Source organism: Cornus florida, unplaced genomic scaffold, assembly GCF_030987335.1.
Source record: "Cornus florida cultivar Cherokee Brave unplaced genomic scaffold, ASM3098733v1 CherokeeBrave_3.0.0_Hap2_Chr01, whole genome shotgun sequence".
NCBI lineage: Eukaryota > Viridiplantae > Streptophyta > Magnoliopsida > Cornales > Cornaceae > Cornus > Cornus florida.
The window spans coordinates 90,742,515-90,758,115 of record NW_026775571.1 but is presented as its reverse complement, the minus strand read 5'-3'; the positions used below and the strand labels follow the sequence as shown (position 1 = coordinate 90,758,115).

General features: G+C 34.1%; 1 protein-coding gene across 1 annotated transcript; it reads right to left on the bottom strand.

Annotated features, from left to right (window-relative positions):
* Positions 1-3,563: 3,563 nt before the first annotated feature.
* On the bottom strand, positions 3,564-4,229 carry LOC132277332 (secreted RxLR effector protein 161-like). Its single transcript, XM_059779175.1, has 2 exons — positions 4,049-4,229; positions 3,564-3,928 (listed from the first exon to the last, which is right to left on the bottom strand). Exons 1-2 carry the CDS (start codon positions 4,227-4,229, stop codon positions 3,564-3,566), a joined length of 546 nt encoding a protein of 181 aa, XP_059635158.1.
* Positions 4,230-15,601: the final 11,372 nt, after the last annotated feature.

Here is a 15,601-nt window from a genome sequence, read left to right as displayed (position 1 = left end):
GAACAATAATAATGTATAATGGGTATCATTAGAAATTAGGTGGGGGCATATCTAAAATTTTTAGACATTGTTTTGAAGTTTGGAGTCCAAATTGGAGGTTCTGTTTGGTGCTTGGGAGCAAGTTGGCGTCCAAAGATCACTGTGAATTGATTTGTCCTTTTGGAGTTATTTAGAAAGAGGAATTTGGAGTCCAAGTTTTGAAGTTTTGATTTGTGCTCCTGTGCAAGCTGGTGTACAAGAATCATTGTGATCACAACTAAGACATTGTTGTGTCATTTTGAGTTATATTGTCCTTAAGTTAAGAACCTTTGTTTGTATGGTTGTATTTTGTTTCCCCCGTAATGTGGCCCCATGTACAATCTTCCTAATCTACAGGCAAGCTTACCATTAACCAAAAAAATATATATATATCTAAAATTTTTATAAAAAAGTTTAGACATTTATAAAATTTTCACAAAATATATGGGTAATTTTGTAAATACAAAAAATTAAGTGGGGGCGGCTGCCCCCACCGGGCCTTCATGGTCCATGCTTGCTTTCACTTTTGTCGCTAAAAATGTTGTAATATTACTTTCAAATTAACAATGATTACATTTAGGTTGAAGAAGTTGGAGGAAAAGATGAGAGGAGAAGAGGATAGAGTTTATCTCATGTTAGCTTTAAAATGAACGAACTATAATATAGCAACTGACTTTTAAAGTGTCGCAAATTAAGGTTGTTCTAATAATACATTTGTTTCAAGTGTTTTTCTTTTGCTATTGTACTATAGCGAAGCAAAAGTACAAAATATGTTTGGTAAAAGTTACTTTCATTTGAATAGTATTCGAAGCAATTCCGAAATTAAGGTCAAAACCATAAGCATAAAAATGATATTTTTGTTTGTTTTGGCACTGTACCAATGCATTGTTAAATAATAATAATAATAATAATAAATAACTAAACTGTCATTTTTAATTAGCCATTCAAATTTTCAAACTTGTAACACTTTTTGTCAAATATGCTTTCATGTTATTTACAAAAATCTTGCAGCAAATTTACGTTACCAAACAAGCTTGAAAATAGTGTTGAACACACTCTAAAGTAAAAATATTGTTTCTACTTCAGATCAAAACAAAAGTACAAGAAAAAAACGGTTACCATGAAAGATGGAATTCAATTAATGCATATACCACTTGGTGTGACAACACTTCAGTCTACTGGATAAACACTTTTACCATCCCACCACAAATAACAATAGGGAGTACTATAGATATAGTAAAATGAAGAGGTAAAATCATAAAACCTTCTTATACTATAATTAATATATATATATATATATATATGATCCCTAGTTAAATCAAATAATCTTCATAATTAATAAAATTTATCATGTCATGTCATATCCATGTTAACTGGGTTGTGAAATGACAAAATTAACGTTACTATTCAAAGTTAAATTAAAATACCGATAATTATTATTTTAAAATTAAAATTTTTACTATCGTGGAATTCATTTCAGTTTAAATTTAATGTGCTTATAGAGTGTTTGCTTTCAATTAGAATCTATGAAGCACGGACACTCCTCCTAGGGGCCCCGTACCCATGTCGGATACTTTTCAGACACCGATACCCGTGTCCGAGGCTCGGACACGTGTCCGACACTTCTGTAAAGTGTCCAAATATTATTTTTTATTGAACACGCGTGTCCGAGGATCGGACACACGGTCCGACACTTTTGTGAGATAAAATTTATTTTCTCTCACTCCTCTCAGTCTCTCCTCTTCTTCGATTATCTCTTTTCATGAACAAGATATATATATATATTTAAGTCACATGAACAAAACTTTGTGAAAGACTGAAAGTATATATGTTTATTCATGTACATATTTAGTTCATTATAGTTATGTCTCTTCTGCACATCTTCGTTTGGAATTTGGATCAACTTTATTTTTCATTAATTTTCTGTTTTGTCTTGTCCATATTTTTCTTATAACAAAAATGAAATTATTGAAATTGATTCTGTTCTTTGTTATTGTTTTATTTATCTGTACAAGATTCTAGTAATTATATTTTGAATATATAATTTTATATATATAATTTTATAGGTATATCCCCGCCGTATCCGTGTCTTATTTTTTTAAAATTTACCGTGTTGCCGTATTCGTGTCGTATCGTACCCGTATTCCGTATCTGTGTCCGTGCTTCATAGATTAGAATAGACCTCTTAGAGAATGATTGTCTTCTCTTTTCAGCCAAAACAAGAATCATGTACATGGACAAGTTTACAATAATCTGATAGAGATAGTCAACCAAGTCAACTCATATATAAATGAGGTTTGATCATATATACGTATATTCTTGGATTTTTCTAAGAAATTCAATTAATTAATTAGGTCATGCACATGTGAATCCAAATTTTGACCATGAATATGTCAAGGGACAGTTTACATGAGGACACGCAAGACGTGTGTTGCACCATTCGTAAAAGTAAGCCCAACCAGCGAGCCCAAAGGTTCTGACGGCAAAGGCCGACGAGCATTTCAAAACTACAACCCAGCGCCAGGCCCAGCCCCAAACTAATCTCCTTAAATTCAAAACAAAGAAAATGTATGTACAATGTGTTAGTAAATTAACCATCACAACTTGCTACCTCAACAAGCTAACTAATTACTTGCTCAAAAGTTTAGAAGTGAACAGAAACTTGTTATTACCACCTAGGGTTGTAACTCAATGATTCCCAACCCATAAGATTAAAGAATATGCATAGTAGCGACACAGATGTTTCAGAAGACAAATCTGATGTGACCTGTCTTTTTACTTTATCCATATTTATACAATAAATCCAATTTAGAAATTATCGGGGAAAAAAAAAATAAAAGATGACTTATAGAAATTATTGAAAAACTGTGATGGTGAAGGAAGCTAGAGTAATTTATCAGGGATTTCTGGATTGTTGTGAAGAAGGAGCTCTTTAAATTCAGAAAAAGAATATGAGAATTAAAACTCTATTCAATATTATTCATGATGGTGTTATATTCAATTTATAGAATAATACCTAGCTAAAATAGGTAATTAATTATACAATAATCAGAAAACTAATTACCTACCAATTAGCCCTAAATCAAAGAGTATATAATTCAATCTTACAGCTGTACAATCTGTATAATCCCGGATTATAAGATCTAAAATCTCAACACTCCCCCTCAAGTTGGTGCATAGATGTCACACAAGCCCAACTTGTCTAAAAATTTTGAAAACACTTGATTTGGGACTGTTTTAGTGAGAATGTCAGCTAGTTGATCCTCAGATCGAATTTTAGGCAACTCTACAATTTTTCCATCCAACTTCTCCTTAATGAAGAATCTGTCTATTTCGACATGCTTCGTACGATCATGTTGAACTACATTATGGGCAATATCACATGCTGCTTTATTGTCACAATATAGTCGAATCGGTTGCCCAGGTAGATAACCCAAATCCCACAAGAGAAGTTTTAACCACAAAGTTTCACAAAGTCCAAGTGTCATACCTCTAAATTCAGCTTCTGTACTCGAGCGAGCAACAACATTTTGTTTCTTGCTTCTTCATGTAACAAGATTACCTCCTACAAAAGTGAAGTAACCAGAAGTAGATTGCATATCATCTATAGCTCCAGCCCAGTCAGCATCAGTATATGCATCTATGTTTTGGTAACCAGCATTTTTAGTAAACAAAATTCCTTTTCCAGGACCAGATTTCAGATACCTCAAAATGCGCATAACTGCATTCATATGTTTCTTTCCACAATCATGTATAAACTGGGTGACAATACTCAATGCGTAAGCCAGATCCAGTCTCGTGTGTGCTAAGTACATCAATCTCCCTACAAGTCTTTGGTATCTTCCTTTATTAGCAGGTACTTGGTTGGACTCAACACATAACTTCAGTCCTTCTTCTACTGATGTCTCAGCTGGTTAACATGCTATCATGTCAGTCTCTTGTAATAGATCTAAGGCATATTTTCTTTGAGATAGAAAGATTGCTTTATTAGATCGAGATACTTCGATCCCAAGAAAATATCTCAAGGGACCTAGATCTTTCATTTCGAATTCTCCGAACAAGTATTTCTTGAGAGCCTTCATTTCTTTATGATCATTCCCTATAACTACTATGTCATCCACATATACAATGAGTGCAGTGATCTTACTATATTGTTTCTTCAGGAAGAATGTGTGGTCTGAATTGCTCTGACGGTAGCCAAATGCTAGCATCGACTTTGTGAATCTTCCAAACCATGCTCTCGGAGATTGTTTCAATCCATATAATGATTTCTTTAACCTGCAGACGTTCTGACTATACTTTTCGGGTATCATGCATCCTGGTAGAAGATCCATGCAAACTTCTTCAGATAATTCACCATGCAGAAAGGAATTCTTCACATCGAATTGTTACAATAGTCAATCCAAGTTTGTAGCTTAAGATAACAAGATCCGAACTCTGTTGATTTTGGCTACAGGTGCAAACGTCTCTGTGTAATCGATTCCATAGGTTTGGGTGTAACCTTTTGCCACCAATCTTGCTTTAAAGCGTTCAATTGTGCCATCGGCCTTATACTTCACAGTGTAAATCCATCAGCATCCTACTAGTTTCTTTCCTGGTGGAGGATCAATGAGTTCCCAAGTTTTATTTTTCTGTAAGGATTTCATCTCCTCTTACATAGCTGCTTTCCACCTAGGGTAAGCTAATAAAACAAAATTTTCAAGAAGAACAATTCGTCTTTGTTAAGAGACAAACAAAAAAGTTTAAAAAAAAAAACTACTGAGATGAGAGCCGAGATGGCAGATTCGGCAAAGGAAAACAATGGCCGTGGAGAGCAGCCAGCGATCTAATGACGAAGACGGTGGCTGGTTCGGTTCGGCAGCAGAGAGGCGGCTGGTTCAGCTGAGATGGATCCGGCGGCGATGATCCGGTGATGCGACACGAAGATCCGGCAAAGCGACGTGACGCAATAATGGAGAAAAACTGGCGACGCTATGGACAACGGTTTGGCAGTCAACGGCTGCAAATCTGGCGACGACGATACAGATCAAGCGACAGAGGATAGCGAAGCAGATCCGACGACGATGATGGACAATGATTGTGATGGCAGCGGCTTATGATGAAGAATGGTGAATTTCGAGGTTGGTAATTTATGTGTATGTGTATGGGTCTGTGTATGGGTGTGTGAATTTCAAAGAGATTCAAAGTTTATGTGTATATGTATGGGTCTGTATATGTATGGGTCTATGTATGGGTGTGTGAATTTCAAAGAGATTCAAAGTTACGGTTCAATGATGGCTCTGATACAATCTTAAAATTCAAAGAAAGAATATGAGAATTAAAACTCTATTCAATATTATTCACGATGGTGTTACATTCAATTTATAGAATAATACTTAGCTAAAATAGGTAATTAATTATACAATAATCGGGAAATTAATTACCTACTAATTAGACCTAAATCAAGGAGTATATAATTCAATCCTACAGCTGTACAATCTGTATAATCCCGGATTACAAGATCTAAAATCTCAACAGGAGTTATGGTATGATGTTAGCATAAGATCAATGTAGGTCGAGCTTATAGATAAATCTAATTAATTATATATTAGAGAATACACTTCTACATTAAATCAAGACCAAAACTTGTTTCACCAATTGATTCATATATATATGATACACTTATTACATAGCAACAAGAATGTAAGTACCATACTACAGCTATTGTAGGCTGGCCTTAAAATACATACACAGTTAATGCTAATATCAAACTTGTTGACCTTAAGGATTTCATCCAATGACAATCTAGGTGTTTTGATGATAACAAACCATTAATGGTGTTTAAGGACTAATGTTTACATTGAGTGTTATATAGATTATTCACATTCAAAGAATGACCTCAATGAAGCACCAAAGATCATTCAAAGTATTCCATTACTCAAGATCACATAAAGGAAAGAAATGGATACAATGAAGACACGAAGTTACAAGGAACAAAATGCAATGTCCAAAGGTAGCTTGGACTTCAATGAGCAAGAAAGCAACTCAAAGGAAGAAAGAAAGCAATACTACCTCAAGCCTAAACGATCATGGACAATGCATGAAGAAAAGGGGTAGATAGGATGGTGAGTGTTTTGGATTCAATGTCAAAGTATTTATGAATCCATTTGAAGCTCATCTCTATAGGATCATGCATATTATCATCATTCACATATTCTTATATCCTTAGTACTAGACTTTGCACTTCATTGATAGATATTGTCATATGAAGTCTTTGCTAAGAAAGGGTTAGTTCAAGCTTGTATAAGCTTTGAAAGAACTCACAACTTAAGCTAGAAATGCTAGGACCATGCACATTAATCATAAGATTTACTTTGGTGTCTAGAAAGAAAAGGAAAAGGCATTGAACTTAATATTTCATCTTTAAAGCCTTTGTTGTCATAATTTGGTAAATGACTCTAGGACACAATGCACTTGAAGTTTATCATCTCCATATGTCCCTAGACTCTTAGAAATAGGTCTTGAACAAAATTGAATCATTCATCAAAGTCCTAGGTGCTAGAAAGATGGATATCTCAAAAGAAGCTATTTTCAGCCTAGAAAATTTCAGACCAGCTTGCACTAAAACTGCTATAACTATTTGTGTAGTTGGAATTTTTACACAAGGCCAGTGGCATTGGAAAGCTGACTTCGAGTCCTTGAGTTTAGACTCAAATTTCACCTAAATTGGATTAAAAATGACTGAGATATGAGCTTCACAAAATACATGATTCTGCTCTGCGAAAATTCTGACCAGGTTGCACTTAAATAGCCATAACTTCTTCGGTGTTTGGAATTTTTGAGCAAGGCCAGTGGATTTAGAAAGCTGACTTCAAGGCAATAAATTTAGACTTAAATTTCACCTCATTTGGAGTTTCATGGACTGAGTTATGTCCATTTGAAGTCATGCCATTTTCTGTCAAAATCCAAAACAAGGTGTTGCCTCCATGAAAACTAAAGCAAGCACATTTTATCAATTGGAGCCGCCTCCCATTTTTATTGGAGCCGCCTCCCAATTATTGGAGCCGCCTCCCATTTATTGGAGCCGCCTCTCATTTTTATAGGAGCCGCCTCTTTGCACTCCAGTAGCCAAAACTTATGTCGTAGAATGCATTTCATGAATTGGAGCCGCCTCCCAGTTATTGGAGCCGCCTCCCATTTATTGGAGCCTCCTCCAATTTTTTGTAGAGCCGGCTCTTCTAAGATATTTGAATCTACAACGGCACTTTTCTGCATTTAAGTCTTCCAACTACTTCTAACAGACATATTAAGCTACGGCTGTCTATATAAGGAAGGCTCATTTTGCTGAAGCACACAGACTACCATTTTTGAGAGACATAATATTACATTTCGAGAGATCTTTTGTTCTCTCATCTTCTCTTCTCTCTCATTTCACTCTTATTCTATTTTGAGAGATTTAATTAAGCATTAAAAGGGCTTTTGCTCTTGCTTTAATCTTCATAGAGTCTTTTGCTCTATTATTCACTTGAGAGATTATAAAAGCTTACATTCTTCACTTATATTATCTTCTCTCATTCATATCATTTATAGAGTTTGAGCTTCACTTATATTCATATATACTCTAGTTGAGAGCTAAAGTTTGTACATCAATCTTTGAGAGATATTTCTTGTGAGCTTGCACTTGTATATCTATCTTGAGAGAGATTCAATCTTGTATTTCAATCACAATCTTTTCTACAAACTTGTAAGGGTTGGTGTGACCCAAAAGAAGCCTAGGAGAAGGGTGTTCTCCTAGCAAGGAAAAGAAGCAAGGTCTTGCTTCATGTAAAGGTTTGCTCTCCACCCGCAAGGAGAAGCTATATTGGATTGGGAAGTCTCAAGAGGGATCTTGAGCCGAGGAGTAGGAGTTTCCGAACCTCGCAAAAATCGCCGTGTTGTTGTTTGCAATTTCTCTTCCCTTATCTCTCTTATAATTATGCTTTAATTGCTTATTCCATATCTTGATCTCATATCTTGATTATTGCATAATTACTTAAATTGTTGAATAGAAATTGTATTTCTATATATTGCGAAAATTATCCATTGTTTGGCATTGACTCTATTCACCCCCCCTCTAGTGTCAATTCTTGGGCAACAATTGGTATCAGAGCCTAACTCTAATTAAAGGACTTAATCGTCTTATAGTACGATCATGGCCAACAATAGTAGTATCACCCACTTAGAAGGACAACCCAATGATAAACCTCCTTGTTTTGATGAAAATGATTATATCTATTGGAAAATTAGAATGAGAGCATTTCTAAAAAGTATTGATATTGATTTATGGAAAGTTATAGAATATGGTAGTCATATCCCAACTAAAATTATTGAAGGGATCAAAATTCCTAAATTGAAAGAGGAATGGGATGAAAATGACCATCGATTAGTTAAATGTAATGATTTAGCAATATGTTATCTTTATTGTGCATTAAGCAAAAATGAATTCAATAAAGTTATCTTTTGTAAAACGGCTAAAGAAATTTGGGACTTGCTTGAATTAGCCTATGTTGGATCAAGTCATGATAATGAATCAAATATAAATGAACCCTCTTGCATAAATGAGATGCATTGTAGTTTTACTATCTTTACTAATCATTTGAATGTTATTGGTAGAACTAACCCATCCACCTATAGTGAAGAAAGTGATGAAATGCAAAAGAAGAGTATAGCTCTCCAAGCTTCTACAAAAGAAGCAAGTAACATCAAAGAGTTGGTTAATCATTGTCTCATGGCCAATGAAGATGAGGTAAATTCTAATCATGAATCCTTTGATTTAGAAACTTCCTATAATGAATTAGTTGATGAGCACAATGAATTACTTGATACGTTTAAAGAGTTACAAGGTGTGCTAGAAAATATGCTTGTAAAATGTGCTTCCTTTAAAAAGGAAAACCATGATATCATTCAAAGACATGAAAAAGTTCAAATAGAAAATGACTTTTTGAAAAAAGAAAATCATCATCTTGTGCAAAAATTAGAAAAGATTCAAATTGAAAATGAGTCATTGAAAAATGAAATGAAATGTGTATTTTCTAAAGAATCTTCATCAATTGATCTTATTCCCGAAAATGAGTCTTTAAAGAAAATAATTCATGATCAAAATGACATGTTAGCAAAGCTTACCAAAGAAAAAGAGAATTTGAGTACTATACTTAGAAATCAAAGAGATGTCTTTTTCAAAAATGAGATACAAAATGATCGTCACACTAAAGATGCATGTTTGTTAAGAATAAAAAGGCCTTTGAATGATCACTTTGTCAAGAGTGGTACCCAATCCTCTAAATGCAATTATTGTAAAAGATTAGGACATAAGATTCATGATTGTCCATTTAGAAAGAAGTTGAGGTCAAAGAAGATTTGGGTTCCAAAAGGAACTTATGTTCCATTGCCTAACTTATATGGACCCAAGAAAATTTGGGTACCAAAAGAAGAATATGCAACCCTTTCTTATAGGGTTACTTAAGGGCATCAATTAAGGATTATGAAGGAAGCATCACTCTTGGGAACAACTTCAAGGGCAAGGACAAGTGGATTCTCAAGTTGGTGCCTAGAGCACAAAAGAAATATTATGCCAAGAATTTCTCAATCACAAAATGGAAAGGATGCATCACATTGAGAAACAACTCCCAAGCTAATGAAGTTAGCACCATGGGTAAAGAATTTCTTTCTTATTAATGTGCTTTTATATGAAGAATTCAATCGTGAAATTCTACGCATGACATTCTTAATATGCTACTAGTTGCTAATAGATGTAAAAATGTACATGTTATAGATTTTGATATTTTTTTGCATGAAAGTAGTTTGTTTTGGCATATGAGTTATGAACATGCTAACACGAAATGATACTCTATCTTCCAAATAATCTTTAGATTAAGTATTCTCAATCTTTGTGAAAGATTTACTTTTTGGTAGATATGCCATCAAAGGAAAGCATACACTATCTCATGAAGACCATTAATGCTATTTCATTTGAACCTTATCAAATCTATCAAAGTAGCAATGTCTAAAACATCATCTATATGCCTTTGTGATCTTAAATGCTTTATCCATTATATTGTGTCACTTCCATGCATATAGAAAATGAGGTTGTTCATCTTGAAAAGGTTTAGTTGGGCTTAACAAAATAAGAAATCAAATAAATCCTCAATTGAAAATCTCAAGGAACAAAACTCCATGGAAGAGCCATCTCATAAAATCTAAGAGTGAGAGTTTATAATGCCTTCCTAAGAGTTTTTGAATAGTTCACTTCATTATTTTGATCCATCATTGGAGAACATTCTATATGTGCTTGATAAAGATCTGATTCTCTCTTAAAGTTGTAAACTTTTATCTATGTTTCTTTTCATTCACATCATGATAGTTAACGTGTGTCATCATTGGCAACTAGGCTAGAATATCTCTCCAAGTCTTCAACCTTGAAGAAGGAATTGAATGAATGACTTTGTGCACATGTGACTTTGATTAAAGGAACAAAAATGCTATATGTTTTTGCATAAAATGATTTGTATCAAATTCATTTTTAAGTGACTTTAAATTCAAAGGTCTCTAAAAATAAACCACACGGATTTAAATTGCACTGCATGTTTAAAATGATCTCTAGCCTATGTGTTTAAAAATAAGCTCCTAGAGCTCCTTTCAAAAGGCTTTGTGGTTTTCTAAAGAATGATGGTTTTTGAACAAACTTAATATCTTCATATATTATAGCTTTCAAAACCATTGCTGAAAATATGTTGATTGCATTTAAATTTTATCCTTGAATCGGCATTCATGATTTACGCAAAGATGTTTACCACTAGCATGCAAAATGATTTAACTTAGCATGTTGAGTAAACATGAATTCTTCTAAGGATTAAAACTCCTTAAGTTTCATAAAAATAAAATTCATATATCTATTTGTCAATTTAGTCTTGGGAATAAGTTATTCAAATAACAATTTGTTTTAGCTTAGATGACTAATGTAATAATTCAAGTGCAATATTCATCTCTAAAAAGCATTCAAGAACAAAGCATATAGAAATTAGATACCATTTTCTTAGAGATCATGTTTCTAAGGGTGATATTGATCTTATTTTTGTGACTACTGAAAAGCAATTAGCTGACATCTTCACAAAACCACTCCAAGAGGAGAGATTCTGTCTACTCAGAAGAGAAATTGGAATGATCATAGAGCAGAATGTCATGCAGTGAAGTAGCAGCAGCAGAGCCGGCTCCAATCTAAATAAGAGCCGCCTCTATAGAAAACAAGAGCCGGATCATCTCATTCAAGAGCCGCCTCTCCAACCTGCATCCAAGAAAATCACAAATCCTAACTCTCGGTATCTCTAGAGCCGGATCACAAAATTTCATGAGCCGGCTCCCCAAAACCTGCATCCATGTCCAAACTCTCGGGATCTCTCAAAAATCATCAAGAGCCGGCTCCAAAAATCAAGAGCTGGCTCCAAAACTCAAGAGCTGGCTCCAAAAAAAAATCAAGAGCCGGCTCCAAAAATCAAGAGCCGGCTCTAAAAAGCTCTTGAGCCGGCTCCAATTTCCCATGAGCCGGCTCCAATCCATTGTCCCTCATTTTAATACCTCGGCAGTAGTTTTTTTTTTTAAATAAACCATCTTCATTCCAGAGAGCATTTTGGCTAAGCAACATTTCATCTTTCTTGGGCATCTTCACAAGTAAGTTTCTTTCATCAAATTTCCTTTAAAGTTCTTGTGTTCTAGCTTTTTAGATGAACCTTCAGCGATTAATTTTCAAAATTCATCACTTTTAATCCATCATTCACTAAACCTTGGTACACACTGTAGCTTTTCTCTCTCACATGTAAAAGACTCATTCTAATGAGAATTGCTTAATCTATGGTTTCAATTACCTTTTGAAAATTCCATTTTCTAGTATTTATGCAGAAACTACCATGTGTCTTTTGTTTAATCTATTAATTCATTATATATAGATTAAATTTTAGAGACATATTGCATAAAGTTTATTATCAAACCCCATCTGTTTTGAATTTATCTTTGAATAAGTTATAAACATGAGTTGTTTATGGTTCATTTGGGCAGTGTGTTGCAAGGTTCTATTGACTTTATATGCTTTTGTGATTCTAATTGCGTATCTACATTTTATTGGTATCACTTCTTGCATATATGAAATGAGGTTTTTCAGACTTAAAAATGTTTATATGGACTTGAGATAATGAGAAATCAAATAAGTCCTCTGTTAAGATCCTCAAGGATAAAATCTTCTTTGAAGAGCCATTTCATGAGAAGTAAGAATATGAATTTATAATGCATTCCTTAAAATTGTTGAAGTTTTCATCACTTTAATCAATCATTGGTGAATATTCTATAATGGCTTGCTAGAGAAACCAATTTTTTTGTTATTTTTTTTACTTTGCTCTTATACTATGAAAATCTACATCATAGTAGGTATTATGGGTCATTCTTGATAACAATTGGCATAATTATGATTATCCTTAGGCATAATTATTTATTATGATAATCTCATCATGATACTCATCTTAAAATGTTTATATGAAGATTTTCATAAAAAGTGGCTTGTTTTGGATTATGTGATTTGAATTTGCTAGCATGATTCAACTCTCTATCTTATCACGTTATGTCATTGGTTCATTGTTCCATTAGTTGGACAATCATTGAATAATATATGATGGAAGCATATTGATAGGGGGAGATTATTAGTAATCTCTTATGAATGAATATTGCATGTTTTACTAAGCTTCATTGACTTATCTTGAAATTGACAAGCATGCTACAAAATGACTTTTTGGTCATTAGATTCATTCCTATGAACTTTCATGACTTTGATGATATTTCCCTTTTTCTTGAGGATATCAAATGTGAAGAAATATATTACGGTAGAAGTAGTCTTGAGTTCTAAAATTTGCCTCTAAAAGGTTGTTTGCCTTTAGGCTTATTCTAGTTTATACTTCATTTTTGTTTCACGTTTGATTATGTATACTTTTGTATATGACATGAACCTTAAATGATGATTCGAACTCATGTTGTCAATGAAATTGGCCTCTTATGATATAATTGCTTATATGTTTCATCCTAAAACATATTATAGTAACAACTACTATTGCCATTTCTTGATTATCATTACGTCACCATGTCAATTCTCTATACTAAATGATCAATACTAAAAGAAGATGTCTTGACCTCCCACCTTTTTGAGATGCCAAAGGGGGAGAGAAATGTGATGTGTTAAATGATCTAAAATGATTTATGATATATCAAGTATGCCATTTTATAATGATATATCAAGCATGCCATTTTATAGTGATATATCAAGCATACCATGTTCAATGAATGCACTTTGATAGGGGGAGCATTTTTCAAATGCTACTCCATTTGCTTATGAACACATCAATGTTTTGTCATCATCAAAAAGGGGGAGATTGTTGACCTTAAGGATTTCATCCAATGACAATCTAGGTGTTTTGATGATAACAAACCATTAATGGTGTTTAAGGACTAATGTTTACATTGAGTGTTATATAGATTATTCACATTCAAAGAATGACCTCAATGAAGCACCAAAGATCATTCAAAGTATTCCATTACTCAAGATCACATAAAGGAAAGAAATGGATACAATGAAGACACGAAGTTACAAGGAACAAAATGCAATGTCCAAAGGTAGCTTGGACTTCAATGAGCAAGAAAGCAACTCAAAGGAAGAAAGAAAGCAATACTACCTCAAGCCTAAACGATCATGGACAATGCATGAAGAAAAGGGGTAGATAGGATGGTGAGTGTTTTGGATTCAATGTCAAAGTATTTATGAATCCATTTGAAGCTCATCTCTATAGGATCATGCATATTATCATCATTCACATATTCCTATATCCTTAGTACTAGACTTTGCACTTCATTGATAGATATTGTCATATGAAGTCTTTGCTAAGAAAGCGTTAGTTCAAGCTTGTATAAGCTTTGAAAGAACTCACAACTTAAGCTAGAAATGCTAGGACCATGCACATTAATCATAAGATTTACTTTGGTGTCTAGAAAGAAAAGGAAAAGGCATTGAACTTAATATTTCATCTTTAAAGCCTTTGTTGTCATAATTTGGTAAATGACTCTAGGACATAATGCACTTGAAGTTTATCATCTCCATATGTCCCTAGACTCTTAGAAATAGGTCTTGAACAAAATTGAATCATTCATCAAAGTCCTAGGTGCTAGAAAGATGGATATCTCAAAAGAAGCTATTTTCAGCCTAGAAAATTTCAGACCAGCTTGCACTAAAACTGCTATAACTATTTGTGTAGTTGGAATTTTTACACAAGGCCAGTGGCATTGGAAAGCTGACTTCGAGCCCTTGAGTTTAGACTCAAATTTCACCTAAATTGGATTACAAATGACTGAGATATGAGCTTCACAAAATACATGATTCTGCTCTGCGAAAATTCTGACCAGGTTGCACTTAAATAGCCATAACTTCTTCTGTGTTTGGAATTTTTGAGCAAGGCCAGTGGATTTAGAAAGCTGACTTCAAGGCAATAAATTTAGACTTAAATTTCACCTCATTTGGAGTTTCATGGACTGAGTTATGTCCATTTGAAGTCATGCCATTTTCTATCAAAATCCAAAACAAGGTGTTGCCTCCATGAAAACTAAAGCAAGCACATTTTATCAATTGGAGCCGCCTCCCATTTTTATTGGAGCCGCCTCCCAATTATTGGAGCCGCCTCTCATTTTTATAGGAGCCGCCTCTTTGCACTCCAGTAGCCAAAACTTATGTCGTAGAATGCATTTCATGAATTGGAGCCGCCTCCCAGTTATTGGAGCCGCCTCCCATTTATTGGAGCCTCCTCCAATTTTTTGTAGAGCCGGCTCTTCTAAGATATTTGAATCTACAACGGCACTTTTCTGCATTTAAGTCTTCCAACTACTTCTAACAGACATATTAAGCTACGGCTGTCTATATAAGGAAGGCTCATTTTGCTGAAGCACACAGACTACCATTTTTGAGAGACATAATATTACATTTCGAGAGATCTTTTGTTCTCTCATCTTCTCTTCTCTCTCATTTCACTCTTATTCTATTTTGAGAGATTTAATTAAGCATTAAAAGGGCTTTTGCTCTTGCTTTAATCTTCATAGAGTCTTTTGCTCTATTATTCACTTGAGAGATTATAAAAGCTTACATTCTTCACTTATATCATCTTCTCTCATTCATATCATTTATAGAGTTTGAGCTTCACTTATATTCATATATACTTTAGTTGAGAGCTAAAGTTTGTACATCAATCTTTGAGAGATATTTCTTGTGAGCTTGCACTTGTATATCTATCTTGAGAGAGATTCAATCTTGTATTTCAATCACAATCTTTTCTACAAACTTGTAAGGGTTGGTGTGACCCAAAAGAAGCCTAGGAGAAGGGTGTTCTCCTAGCAAGGAAAAGAAGCAAGGTCTTGCTTCATGTAAAGGTTTGCTCTCCACCCGCAAGGAGAAGCTATATTGGATTGGGAAGTCTCAAGAGGGATCTTGAGCCGAGGAGTAGGAGTTTCCGAACCTCGCAAAAATCGCCGTGTTGTTGTTTGCAATTTC

Excerpts from the sequence above, each read along its gene's own strand:
- LOC132277332 (XM_059779175.1), bottom strand. The coding sequence starts at position 4,229 with ATGCTAGCATTTGGCTACCGTCAGAGCAATTCAGACCACACATTCTTC. Across the intron at positions 3,929-4,048 it reads ATTCGAAATGAAAGATCTAG|CTGAGACATCAGTAGAAGAA; the intron begins GTCCCTTGAGAT and ends CATGTTAACCAG.